The following is a 14,017-nucleotide window of genomic DNA, read 5'->3' as shown; positions in this document are numbered from 1 at the left end:
GGAATGTGCTGGCCTTTATGTTAGCGTCTGATTTGATTTTTTAATAAGTTATCTATGGTTTAAAAATCCTGATAAGGGGACCTATTTTATGTCCACGTAATCACTCCCAAATGCTGCTTGGGTATACCAATCAGTAGAAGATGTATTTTGTTACAGCTCTGTTCTCACTTCGCTTCTGGTGATAATACACAGATCAATCCTATTATTCAGCTGTTATCAGACTGGAGAAGGGGTGGTTACCTTGGAACAGAACTATACAACATTAAAATGCAGTACGGAGTGGTGCTTGTCTAGACATGCACCTTGTCAGGCTTTACCAAGCTCCCATACAGTAAAACAAAGCACAGTTCAAAAGTCTGGTTAATCCACAGGATCAAAAATAAAGACATGTAACTGTACAGCTATGGCCAAAGGTTTTGCATCCCCCTATAGAATTAACACATAACCTCGAATGAAACCTGCTGAATAATGTTACATTAACATATTAAAATATGAGTTAACATATTTAATTACACATTACCATATTCAATTACATACCGCCTAATGAAAAACTGACAAACATTGGAAAATGTGACACTTTGAAATCTAATATGAAATGCTGGACTACTTTATGGCTTCTGGTAAATTTTTGCAATATCATTTTGTAGTGTCATGATTACATGATGTTAAATAAAAGATCAAAATTATGTACATATTGCTTGCACAGCATGAATTCATATTGCACAGAACTTAAAACATAAAACAGGAATCCCCATCCAGTTCTGCACTTCTCAGATAGTTGAGCACATCTTGATTAAATGTGACGGAGCCACATATGAGTGCAAAGGGGGCTTTCCTGCAAGAGCTCGCCAAAGTCTTTATTCAGTCGACCCAGATGAGTTTTCTCACAGTAACTCCATGCAAGGTTTTTCAAGCGTTTCCTCCTAAATGCAATCGACACACAATAAAACAACACTGGATACCAACGTGTTATAGGTAATTCCATCGAAGGAATCTACAACAGCTGTCTATTACCCCCTTATTATGTACTACTGTGTAGGGTTATAAGATTTTGTATTACTCACCTTGCTCAGAACATAGAACGTTTTAACATTCCAGTACAATGACTGCTCTTGAAGAAGTGATTTCACGTAGATGCCTTCATAGGTTCTGAAGCAGCCTGTCAGTGTTACAAAGGTTTCACCTTCTTCATTGTCCGGTCGGTATGGCATAACTTTGTAGCTGTTCTTTTTCACACAACCTCTCAAAGAAGCATTTCTAACATATTTAAAACAAACTGGATGTTCTGATAAAAGTTCCATTTCTACAGTACCTTGATCAAAACCTCAAAGTATCCTTCTGTATTCACTCTGTTAACTGGGGTGTATGCCCGCTGCACTTCCAACCCATCTACAGTGCCTCTGTGAGTACATTTGAAATTATTAGCAAAACAGACACATTGTCACACAGTGTTTTACACTCAGAAAGAGACACAGTACCTCAAGACAAGATGCCGTCCTAAACTCAGCTTCAGGCTGACACCATCTGGCACTCTGAATCTGTAAAGGGAGGCAGCCTCCCTCGGCTTCTTCAAAGACCTGGAAAGCATTGAAACTCTCTGGATTGATCAGTGCGTCATCACTCTTCTGTAAAAATAACTTCTGAAGGTTAGTTCAAGGCTGCTTTCTTTTAAAACACTCGCGTATCCGATTCCGAAGTCTGGGTTTCTTCTGAACGGAAAACAGAAATCAGCACACAAACTAGTCCAGTTATTGTTTTGTTTCTTGGGAGTTTGAGATAAAAACGCTGAAAACCCTTAAAATGATTTGAGCAGTAATTATTTGTACTGGAGGTCCTGCTTTGGTTTTGCGTGCAGTATTTTAAGACTCACAAAGCAGATGGGAATCTATTTTGTCTCCTTTGAAGAACAATCGGCAATATCCATCCTCAGCTTGAGAAGAAAACAATATTATACAGAATAGCATGTTTCCGTTTTTACCATCGGGGTCTTCCTTTTTCCAGCGAGAAGTTCAATGTCCCCCTTCTCTCTTGCTCTGTTCCATTTTTTCCAATTCATGCTCATATATATCAAACACGCAGGGCTTACAGCTGCTGCCACAGCACTGAGAGGGCAAGGGCTCCTTTGGTTTTAATAGAAGCCAGACTTCATCATCACATAATTACAGCTTACAGCAAAGTACACATATGTTGGTTATATGGGGAACAAAATAAATGCACACATTGGTTGATATGATTACAACATTCACTATTGAAAACACTTATGTCCAATAGAAAAAGCAGGGGCCAGTTTTCTGAGCCATAGAGCTCCCATGGGAACTTGCCAGATATAGGCAACCCTTGGGAGACCTAACTTGCTACTAGTATAAAGAACATGGTGTTCATGTTTAGACAGGATCGTACTGTATACCTTAATTCATGCTGTAACAAATCAGACTGTGCGTACAGCTTGTAGCAATAGTTCATATCTTAACAGTGTTTTTTAAATGAAATATTCTTGTTGTCAATCTAAAAACAAAACATAACATTTGAAAAAAAAAATAACATGCAACCTAATAAGTGAGGCTACAAGGACATGTATGCATATATGTATGTATCAACTGAGTTATAATTATCTAAAATGCATTCCATTAAAATACTGTTTTGTACAAGAACATAATTACACAATTCTTGCAACGTTCTAGCAAACCCTTACGGAACGGAAATACATTGTGAATATAATGTAATATATTGATTAACATATTTCAATATATTGAAGATTACAAAATGTATTATAGAATATATGCCTATATAAAACATTATATTGTACAATATATAAATCATGCAAAAAAAAAAAAAAAAAAAAAAAAAAAAAAACAAAACAAAACAAAACAAAAAAACACAAATGAACATTCAAGATTATTAAAAACCTTAAGACTAAAATGATATATGCCAATATATTAACAAAATATATATTTTTTCCGTTAGGGACGACTGAATTTTTTTCATAACACTGTTAAATTATGCATTTACGATGTTGTGGAATTGTATACCTTTTAGCTACATCATCATCATCATCATTGTAGATATATCATTTATACTATAAATAGATGTTTTACCCACTTTTCCCATAGTTCGCAAAACAAGCTTAACAGTGTACAGGTTTCATTACAGTGTTGTGAGGTTTCCTTAGTGGTTAGCTACAGCAGTAGACATTTTCTGTGCATACGTGCATAATACACCCCTCTCTTTTTAGGGTGTTTTATACAAAAAAACCCTCATGATTAATTTTATTTCCCCCAACAAAAATATTTTCCTTCTACAACATAATTTGAATTTCTTCACGGCCCCTTACCTACAATTTGAGTTCAATACCCACAATGCTGAGTGTGATGAAAAATGGTTGCCTCCTGTAGTACATAATGACATTTTGGGGGGTTGGGATAAAGAGGTTTAAGAATAGGTCATTGTGAACACATCAGCTGTCTTCTGATGTGAATTGCTCTGTAATATAAGCGTAACCATTTAAATATGTCCAAAGTCATACAGCACGGGGTTAGGTCTACCGAACCAATGCTGTTAGTGGTTCAAGTAGGTAACGCTGCGAGATCTGCTTTTGGAAACTATTCACACAGTAGAAGATGTGATGTTAGTGGGCGCAGGTTTTTCTCGGTGACATGTGCCTTGTTTGGAAGGGGTCCTCCTTCAAGGATAGAGAAGAAGACCGTTGACATCCCAGGTCTGGAGCGCGTCACTTACGCCGACAGGATGCATTATGTGCCAGGACTGGCAAAACCCGTATTCCCTGACTGGCGAAGAGACTGGCACGACCCCCATCATTATCGGGGACCTAAAAATGAAGAGATGAAGCTGCACAAAGCAAACCCTTGTTACGTATTTAATCAGAGAACAAAAATATTGGAAGGTAACTTTTCAGTAGAGCGGCTTCAAACACTGTATTTGGACTGTCTCCTTCCCAGGAGTACCCATAGTGCAAGAAAATGCCATGTAACCAGATACTGCAGTCATGTCTCGTTTAATTAGGGGAACTTTTTTTTTTTTAATAGTTCTGTTGAAACTTTACCTTTTCAGATAGTTTGGTGAGTAATATATATGTTAAAAGGGGTAACTACTATGCGCCCTATAGACTGGAGATCGCAGGTTTGAATCCAGGCTGTCATTGCCGACCGTGACCGGGAGTTCCTAGGGGGCGGCGTATAATTGGCCAAGCTTCGCCCGGGGAGGGAGGGGTTAAATCGGCAGGGCAATCCATGGTTCACCGCGCACTAGCGACCCCTGTGACATATAGGGCCATTCAGATCCGTGTTGTCCTCCGGCGCTGTAGGTCTGGTGGCATCGCTGTGGATCCGCAGTGCGAAAAATTACGGGTTGGTAGGACCACGTTTCGGAGGACGCGTGCTTTCAGCCTTAGTTACCCGAGTCGCCGGGGTAACTATTACATACTCCTCAGAAATTAACCATGTTCAGTTATTCAGTTTTTTTCTCTCTGGCTGCTAATACAAAACGAACCAATCTACTCATTTAGTTCTAGCAGGTTTAGAAGATGCCGATTTAGACTGTGTTACTTAAACTACAAAAAGTTTGCCCATAGATTTTACTTTATTATTATTATTATTTTTTTACCAGATTAGGCATGTATTCTAAGGATATTGGTAGGGATAGCTAACTTGGCAAGTACAGCACTTACAGGTTTTGTTTGTTCTCATGTAGGTGTCAGACAAGCACTGTGGTTAACCAAGTCCAAACTGATACAGGGTCTTCCTGAACACATCCTGTCATTGGCTGAGGACCCAGCCAATCAGATCGAGGACCAGGGCAAGCGTGTCCAGCAAGCAATCCGCCACTCATGTTTTTGGGACACCACTGCAATAAGACCCAAACGTGACAGATTTTGGTGAGCTCACAAGAAACTGTCTGTAGTGATGTTGAAACTGCGCTCAGCATTACTGTGGTAATGGTTCTGTCCCAATACACAGAAGTTTGATCACCAAGTCTTGCGCTTGTCTGATATTGTTGACTTATCTTGGGTAGCAAACCATTAATTGTGATGTTAAGGTGTTAAATAATCATATATATCCATCTCAGGTGAAATGTACAAGAGAACTAACAATATGGCTTCTACATTGGTTTTCAGGTGAGAAGCTGAGCTTCTTCAAATCAGAGCTTCCCAACCCTGGTCCTGGGTACCCCCTGTGTCTTCTGGTTTTTCATTCCAACTGAGCTCTCAGTTAGTTAACTAGACCCTTAATTGAACTGATAATGTGTTTAGTTAGACCTTTTTAACTGTTATCAGAACCTAAAAAGTTGCACAGTTCAAGTTACTTATAAAATGTTATAGCTAACTTGAAATCACCAGCTTTTTAAAAGCTGAAAACAAATAAAGGTCTACTTAAGCAAATTATTAATTCAATTAAGGGTCTAATTAAGTTCAGTTGGAATCAAAACCAGAAGACATAGGGGGTCCCCAGGAGCAGCATTGGGAAGCCCTGGTCCAAATGCTTTTGGGTATTGGATTACAATTTGGCAGCTGTATTCTATAAGTCTGTTAGCCTTGTTCGGCAGTGGGCATCAACCAAAGAATGGCCTGACTGGCATACAGCCTCTGACGTGTCAGCTTCATAGAGACTGTAGAGACCAAAACCTTCAGTTGTGTGTTTAGATTGATATAATTCTGTCAGAGTCCTTGCCAACATTATCTCCTCAATTTTCAGAAATGGGGAAAGAAAATGATGATGATATAGCATGTTATTGATTAGCAGCTAGCTCAAGACAATCAGTTTTTAGAACAAAAACATTGAAGGAATTATTATTATTATTATTATTATTATTATTATTATTATTATTATTATTATTATTATTATTATTATTAATTTATTTAAGTCCTGTGCTGCTCCGGGATTTGCTGCACTTGTGCGGGACTCTGCAATTAAAACACACATCCCTTTCCAAGAGTATACTGGCTGAAAATTATAGAGTGGCGGCATTGTGGAACCAAGGTTAGACTCCATTTGTTTATTTAAAACTTAATGCAGGGCACAGAGAGGTGAACTAAGTGCAAGGATATGGAAACAGTAGTACACAACACAAGGGAATTACAAATGATTGTGGACTGGTTTGGTCAGTAAGTAATGACGCTTACTTTTGTTTAACCAATAGGAAACCATTGAATATTGTGTTGAACAAACTGACCTACCTTTTATTTTATGCCTTATTAGTTCTGATTCTGCGGCTCGACCTGACTAGGTCAGATTTGACAAATACAAACCAATGCAAGTATTTGCAAAGACCCAGGTCCAGGTAAATACACCTTGCTTACCTGATCGGCTTGTCTAAGTGAAACCTTTACAGCGTACTCAGGTTTCGTTGACATGACCTTACAAGACCGCTCGAAGTGTCTGTGTGTGCAAAGCTATTAAGGGCTGAAGTTTCCAAGTGACTACATGCTCTCGGTTTACAAAAAGGAATGGTGCTTTTTGCAAATAGTAAATAGTTAAAGAGGTAGCTTATTGTAGAACAAATGTTTTATTACTTCATTGAGATGATGGTTGCTGCGTTTAGTATATACAGTATATATTCCTTGGTGTGGTCATTATCTACAAAGCAAACCACCCTAGTTTTCAAGCTGTATCCATAAAGGACCCTCTAAATTATTAGTAGTGACTTACTGCTATTCATTGGAAAATATTTTTTAGCATACAGAATAAATGATCCGACTGTGTATGAGGCAACATGGTTATTTATTTTCTTTACTCTAGAGTCCGATGTTTTCCAAGTACGAGGCCTGATTGGAATGTTGTTGAACATCATGACGCCTTTGCCAGAGGTGATCCAGAGTGGTGAAGTTTTGGCCACCGAAAACCACACTCTGGAGACTTTCTGCCCCATCTCTCCCACCATTGATCTGCAGTCTACATATGTGTACGATCAGAAAAATGACACGGGTAGGCCTTGAAGCTGAATGCTTTCAGAATCAAATTCAATTAAGGATTGTAAAGGCATCATAATATTCTTATTAAGTATCCAATAATTCAGTAGTAAGAACCTCTGTAATTACCGATTATGACATCTCATTGCTATTTAAGACACAAAACATGTTTGGTTCATTACATACTTTGTCCTGTTTGGATTTGCCTTTAGCCCACTGGCAGCAACAAAAAAAGGTTTATACATTTTGCAACCTGCATGAACAAAGCTTATATGATGCACCATTATGTTTTGTACCTACTTGGTTTTCAGGATTCAGAGATGGGTATCCTTATCCACACGCACACACTCTGTTCTTCATTGAGACGGAGGACTCTGCTGCCAAGTTTAAACCCGAGCAACTCCGGGCCAAGATGATCATGTTTGCTTTTGGAAATGCTCTGGCCAGGGCCAAATCTCTCTACGGGGTACGTGGCGACAGCATCTTACTAATGGTCTCAGGACAGTGTAAAATTACAGGTGCAAATGAAGTGTACAGGATATTATTAGTTTTCTGTGTTGTGACTTTTAATCTGTTCCATAATAACTAGGGATGTCACTCGATATAACATTTTCGATTGGTTAATTTTATGGGCATTAGTTGATTAAATTGGTTGATTCATCTGTGCACATTTTTAATAAAAGTAACAGTCTTTTTGCGACTGTTCTGCATAATACTAAAAAATCAATAGAATCTAAAAAAAAAAAAAAAAAAAAAAAAAAGCAGCCTAATGGGAATTTGGTCTTTTTAAAGATGCCTATTGTTATTGTTGGGATTCTTATTCTTTCCACCAAAAGTTACTTTAAAACTGATGAAATTCAGTTGGACGGTAGGTGCTTATGGGAAATGTTAATTGAACATATGTTGTAGGTCACATGGTTTGGCTACCATATTGGATTGAAAAAAAACAATTTTGCCTAAATGTAAAAATTCCTCTTTTGAAAACTGCAGAGTGCTGAAAGTTGGTATACTTTTTGAGGGATAGTCCAAGATTAACAGGTGTTAGTAAGAAGCTGATAGGTTGTGTGGTATGGCGGCCATGCTGCATGATGTACGAAGATATTCTTCTCCCAAACCACTACGCCGATTAAACCAAAAATTGGCACACATTACTCTAGTATAGTTATCTTTTAAGATTTTGTCAAGGAAAGTTGCTACACAAAAAAAACGATGAAAAATCTCTGCTGATTAGTGGTTTTCCACTTTTACTCGGCCTGCTGGGACTATTGATGTGATCAGTGCAGAGACTTGGGGGGGGGGGGGGGGGGGCGCGACACATTTCCTGATTTTTTTAAAAAAAATATTACATTTTTTATTGCGTCGTTTTTTAATTGGTCCGTATGAGTACCTGCGTATGAGTTATGTGAATTATGGAGGTGTTGGAAAGCCATATTCACTGCAGAAAACATGTAGAATACATACTCATCACAGTAACTACAGCCTGTTAGCTGCTTGTTCTTTGTGACCTGATGTCGATGGAGACAAACATGCTGATCGAGTGAATTGTAAAATACACCCCATGATTAAATTAAATGAGCATCTTTTGAAAAACAAGAAGCTGCCCGACATTTGATTCCCATATTAACAGAACGTTAAGTTTAAAAAAAAAAAGTTGTACATGGACCCTTTAAGTTAAAAAAAATAGGCAATTACCCAATTATGCCTCAGCCACATTCCAGGAAAGGACATTATTATTATTAAAGCTCAGAAACAAGGAGAAAGGAAGGTGCCACAAAAATAGAAATTAACAAGAACAATTGAAAGTGTACATAGTTCTTTTTTGACCTTTAACAATTAAAAGGGATTGACTTTCTGATCTAAACAAGTTGCATTTGAGATCCAAAGGAACAAGAACATTAAAAGAAAAGACATGCTGTACAGCATTTATTTCAGCCCTTGTGCACAGGTAAGAAAAAATGGATTTCACTGGAAACTAAATATATCATTTCCCTCAACTTTATTTGACTGGATACTTGCACCAAGTTTCACAGACCCTATTTTGCCATCCTGACAAAAAAAATACCTAATTTTGCTTGGCAGGTGCTGTTTTGTCTCAAGTGTTGGCATCTCTGGGTTTGTGAAAGCAGCAGTTAAAATTCACTTCTTATTTGGTATACATTCTAATTTCAGGTGTAATCTGAATCTAAACTTCGTTCAGTTTGGATTCCTGAGCCACAAATTCCTGCCACTTTTTTTATTTTTTAATTTTTTTTACTTCTACTCACTTTCATCTCTGACCATTACAGCTACGTACTTGGCTTCCTGTAGTTCTGCTTTTATTCGTTCTGAATCTTGTTAGCGGTACCCAAGAATACTGTGGCTATTGACAAGCGATTGCTTAACGTGCTGTCGTACTCCGTGGCAAGTGTGCCTCTTCTCTTCCTGGGTCCTGGTATTTGTCATGTATACCTCCCTTTAACTCTTCAGTTTTCCTGAAAAAGTTCTTGGAAATTGATTCGAAACCAAATCCACTATGATGTCTCTGTTGTCTGATGACATTTGTGGTTTTTAATTTGTAAAAAGCAATTCTAAAAATGACTTCAAAAGTTCAATAATAACGCTCGATAATATTAGCAATATCGCGTTAAATTCAGCTATTCATACACTTACCCTAGCATACTTATGCCCCGCCTCTGCTCACTAATGATTGGACAGCTGTAAAAGCAGGGCAGATCTTTTAAAACAGCATTGCAATGTGAACCACTGACAACAGGAAGCAGACATCTCAGCATCCACACCTCTTTTCTTTGTATGCTGTAGAGCTCCAGTGTCATGTTGTAAGATGAACTCCATTTCCCTCATACAGAGCATTTCTTGTCTCAGCAGGAGCACCCTCAGGTTCTGGAGCAGCCTGTTGTCGTGCAGAGCATTGCCACAGATGGCAGACTGTTCCAGTTCATCGTGCTTCAGCTGAACACCACAGACCTAGGCCCAGACACTGGGGTGAAAAACCTGATTTGGATGGATCAAGATCAGCTCCTGTATGACTATGCAAAATGTCGCCCTTTGATTAAAAAGAAAGCTGTCACAGTAAGTATCTAAAAACACACATTTTTGTTGAGCATAGTTTCTTGAAGTGACTCATGTAAGTCACAAAGTTATCTGAATTAACACTGTGTATTGTTTGAAATTACAAATGGTAGAAACCATTTACAGATGCGTTGCTTTTATTGTAATAGAAATGGGTGGACGGTGAAGTGGAGATGTGAATGATTATTTGTAGGGCTGTGTTCGAAGGTTTGTTTGCTAATTAGGAACTCAAAGGTAGTTTTAAACCTTCGAAGGTTCATCAGGTGGCACACATGCACTGTCCCCCCCCCCCCTTTAACAGAAATCGTTTGACAATGTGTGAGTAAAAATCACACAATAAATGTCAGTCATGCAAAACATTGATCTTTGGATTTGTATAATGCATAAACAATTACATAAACAAAAGCGTTTTTAAAATTCACTACCAAATCGTTATATGTAGCAACTCTACATGGCGCTGCTGCCGTGTATGGCAAGCAGCATCAAGCAGCATCAATTACATGGAAATAAACTGTATTTTTATTCAAATTATATAAACATGTTTGCTGTTTTATGTAACATTTTAAACTACATGTGAATGTTTATATGGATTACCTATAAAATAATAGGACTTTCCATCAACTAGCTCTGGTGAGGTCACCAATACATTATGCAAATTAGTACCATTGAAGGTTCGAACCTTTCTTCGGTAATGTGTTCCGAACCTTCGAAGGTCAAAACGTACCCTTCATTGCCAGAGACATTCAAGAAATTTCTTGCACTGTACTTGGATGGAGCTGTGTGATCCTGTGTGACTTTCTTACCAAAACCAGCTCTGCACCAGGGTGGTGTTGACCTAGCAACAGTGACATTGTGCTTCTCACAATAACCAACCTTCCACCCACCACATTGGAGGATAGAAGAAAATGGATCAGAGCTAAATTGAGATTTTGCACTTGCCATTATTCCTAGAATACTCTGATAATAAAGGCATTACAAAGGGATGCTGTTTCTGCCGTTTTTTTTTTTTTTAACCAATACAGCATCTAAGAAAAAATAAAGTTTATATTTGCAAGTGTTGTGGTTTTAATATCTAAATAAATTTGTATAGTACTGTATGAATTTTATCATAAAAGGTAAATCAAACATCTGTAAATTTACAACAATGAAACATTTGATCCCAGTAGTTAATATAAAATCTTTAGATACATATTTGTTTTTAAGAGCATGAACTGTAAGCTGCACCCTTAAAGTTTACATTATGTAATTAAGCTGCTCTATAACTGTTAACATATAATAGGTTTGTTTGTGTGTACATAAGGACAGCCCCCTATATGTAACCATTTTCTACAGTAAAGTGCTCCCTCATTACTTGACTACAAATTCAGTGAATGCACAGGCCTTGTTGACAGTAAACCGTACATGTAGGTTGCTATAAAAGGGCCCTTCATTAAATCAGTGTTATATGATGAACAAGTCAGACAAAAAACTATTTGGACTTATGAGTGAATTAATCCTACTCTACAATCCCCCCCCCGAGGACACTGTATAACCAGCGCAGAGTGCACTGTAATGGACGGGTTGGCAGTTCATTCCAGGGTCAGTCGGGAGCCAGCCATCCAGGAAGGGGGCGGGGCCACAAAACCAGAAGTCATTGCCTTAATACGGTAGACGATGTGTCAGTCACAGATTGGAGGAGACGTGATTGGCCGCGCCACCGAAAGAGGGTGTGGTGCAGGGTATTATGGTGAAGTGGCCCTAGTGATCTGTTCCTTTGATGTGGTCACAAGATTTGACCAAAAAGGAAACTGACGTAATTATCATGAGTGTTTCGTGTTTTGTTTGCTTGATGTGCTAACTGTTTGTCATTTGTCTTTGTTAGATGGCTAAGCACTAGCCGGGAGCTGTCGCTACAAGCCAGCACTAAACCCGGACTGCAGTGCACCACTTAGTCACAACATGTATGTCTTTCACCACACCTCCACAAGAGCACTCACTAATCGGGAGAAGTGACCGTGCCTGTGATGTGTGTTAAAGCGTCTCGTTTTCGGGACTGTAAACCCTTGTTTTGCACGAAGCGATACACAGGGCTGTGTAGCGCCCGTGCTTATTTAAGTGTTGTTAACACGCATCCCAGCCAAATAAAGGAGCTGTTTTATTGAACTTTAACTGTGTGTTATTATTGCAATACACCAACTACACCTGTGTACAACCAATCACACATACACAGTACTGTACCGCTCTCAGACAATTTGCTGCGTTGATCCTAACAAAGCACTAAGAAATAAGCTGATGTGCCCATGTTCACAGAAGGGACATTGCAAATTACATCTTCTCAAATCATGACTTTCATTTGCTTTGCTTCTCGTTCATGTTACTTTATATCAAGCCATCCCAGCCTGCAATGACCCAAGGATGACCTCCCCCTTTCAATATCTTCCCATATTTCTGCTCAGCCATGATTTGTTGCAAGTTCAAAATCTGCCTGCACACAGCAAATCTGGGGCTACACAAATTTCAGCATTACCTTGAGGCCTGAATGTAGAAGCAGAACACTCTGGTTTGAATGTGTGTGAGCGAGTCCAGCATTAGTCACCCCTGCAACACAGGCAATATCTCAATACAGTATAGAGTCAGCATGTAGTAAACCTGCACAATTGTGGAACAAAAAACAAATGTACATACAGTTACAATAAAACCCTGTGTTCTATAAAAGGTCCTGGAGTAACAAAAACCAGGAACTGGAAGGGTCACCCCTGCTCTTTTCAGATATTACCATGATTCAGGACTGATTTGGCATAACACTGGTCCATAATCAATCCTCGCCAAGACCATTTGAAAAAGAGCATACTGCGAGTCAGACTGAAATCAATTGTCAACTATCTAATCAGCAGCCTGCTAAAAATATTATCCCTACAAAACCAAGGATGATGATATTGAACCCAGTATGCTAAACTGCAATACGCAATTGGAACAACACTGCACATTAGCTATAACCAGACTTAAGATTTCAGTGCCGTGAAAATAAAATAATAATAATAAAAAAACAGGTCTGCAAGAGTTTTTCATCTTTATATTTATTACAGTGTGGGGGAGGGAACAAAAAAAGAAAAAAAAGGTTTCATTCCATCCCAGTCCATTGAAGACAAATAATTTAGCTATTGTAAAATTACATTACCAGGTGATTGTTTCGGTATAAACAAACAAAAAAATAAAAAGCCATAAAAAAATAATAAAAAAGCAACCCATCTTGGAGACCAAGGGTACACAGCAATTCAACAAATCTCATTTTGCATTTTCTAATCCGTCTGAAACGATGAGAATCCCATACTAAAATACCCTCGGCATGTTTAAATGTCCAGTAAAAGCCTACAGACCTAAAACAATAAAATACATTTAAAATCATCCCCCAATTAATAGTATGAAAATTATCTCATAACTTGCACTCAGACACATGGATATAAATTTCTTTGGGGAGGGGGGTGGGAGGGGAGAGGGGGAATGACGACAAAACAATCCCTTGATAAAACATTAACAAATATTGAACAAAACTACAATGTATAATTACTTTCTCTCTCTCTCTCTCTCTCTCTCATTTAACCAGGACGACAAGGTAAGAAACACTGAAACAGCTACAATGTTCAAGAATCAGCACAATGGTATGTCAGGCAGATAATATATTATACACAACAGGATACACTTTATAGAAGTGGACTTTTCTATAGAAAAACAAAACGAGAAAGAAAAAGCCCATCTACAGGCAGTGTACTGTACATAGATTTGCATCTTTCACACTGTGTCAATTTACAGCCGGTTTGTGTTACTGTTCTGTTGAAGTCGATTAACTGTCTGTCTTAACAGCACACCTACAGAACGGCAGTTATAAACAAAATCGGAAATGAAAAAGGACACAAATGCATTACAGGGATATCAGTGTATGAAAAAAAAAGAAATAATAAATGACACAGAAACCCTAAGACAGTAAACATTTTAAATGGTCTCTTAAAATCACTAACTTAAAAAAAAAACAAACACTTATTTAAAAAG

At 38.2% G+C, this 14,017-nt stretch overlaps 1 protein-coding gene and 1 pseudogene across 1 annotated transcript; one reads left to right on the top strand and one right to left on the bottom strand.

Moving 5' to 3' along the window:
* Nucleotides 1-543: 543 nt before the first annotated feature.
* On the bottom strand, nt 544-3,108 carry LOC121327082 (annotated as a pseudogene).
* Nucleotides 3,109-3,383: 275 nt separating this feature from the next.
* LOC121326784 (39S ribosomal protein L37, mitochondrial-like) lies at nt 3,384-13,976 on the top strand. The gene is made up of 7 exons (XM_041270282.1): nt 3,384-3,901; nt 4,708-4,891; nt 5,878-5,993; nt 6,753-6,938; nt 7,234-7,388; nt 9,788-9,991; nt 11,853-13,976. The coding sequence occupies exons 1-7, from the start codon at nt 3,508-3,510 to the stop codon at nt 11,865-11,867; spliced, it is 1,254 nt and encodes a 417-aa protein (XP_041126216.1). The 5' UTR covers nt 3,384-3,507; the 3' UTR covers nt 11,868-13,976.
* Nucleotides 13,977-14,017: the final 41 nt, after the last annotated feature.

This window comes from Polyodon spathula, chromosome 14, assembly GCF_017654505.1.
Source record: "Polyodon spathula isolate WHYD16114869_AA chromosome 14, ASM1765450v1, whole genome shotgun sequence".
Taxonomy (NCBI): Eukaryota; Metazoa; Chordata; class Actinopteri; order Acipenseriformes; family Polyodontidae; genus Polyodon; species Polyodon spathula.
This window is presented reverse-complemented; position numbering and strand designations above follow the sequence as displayed.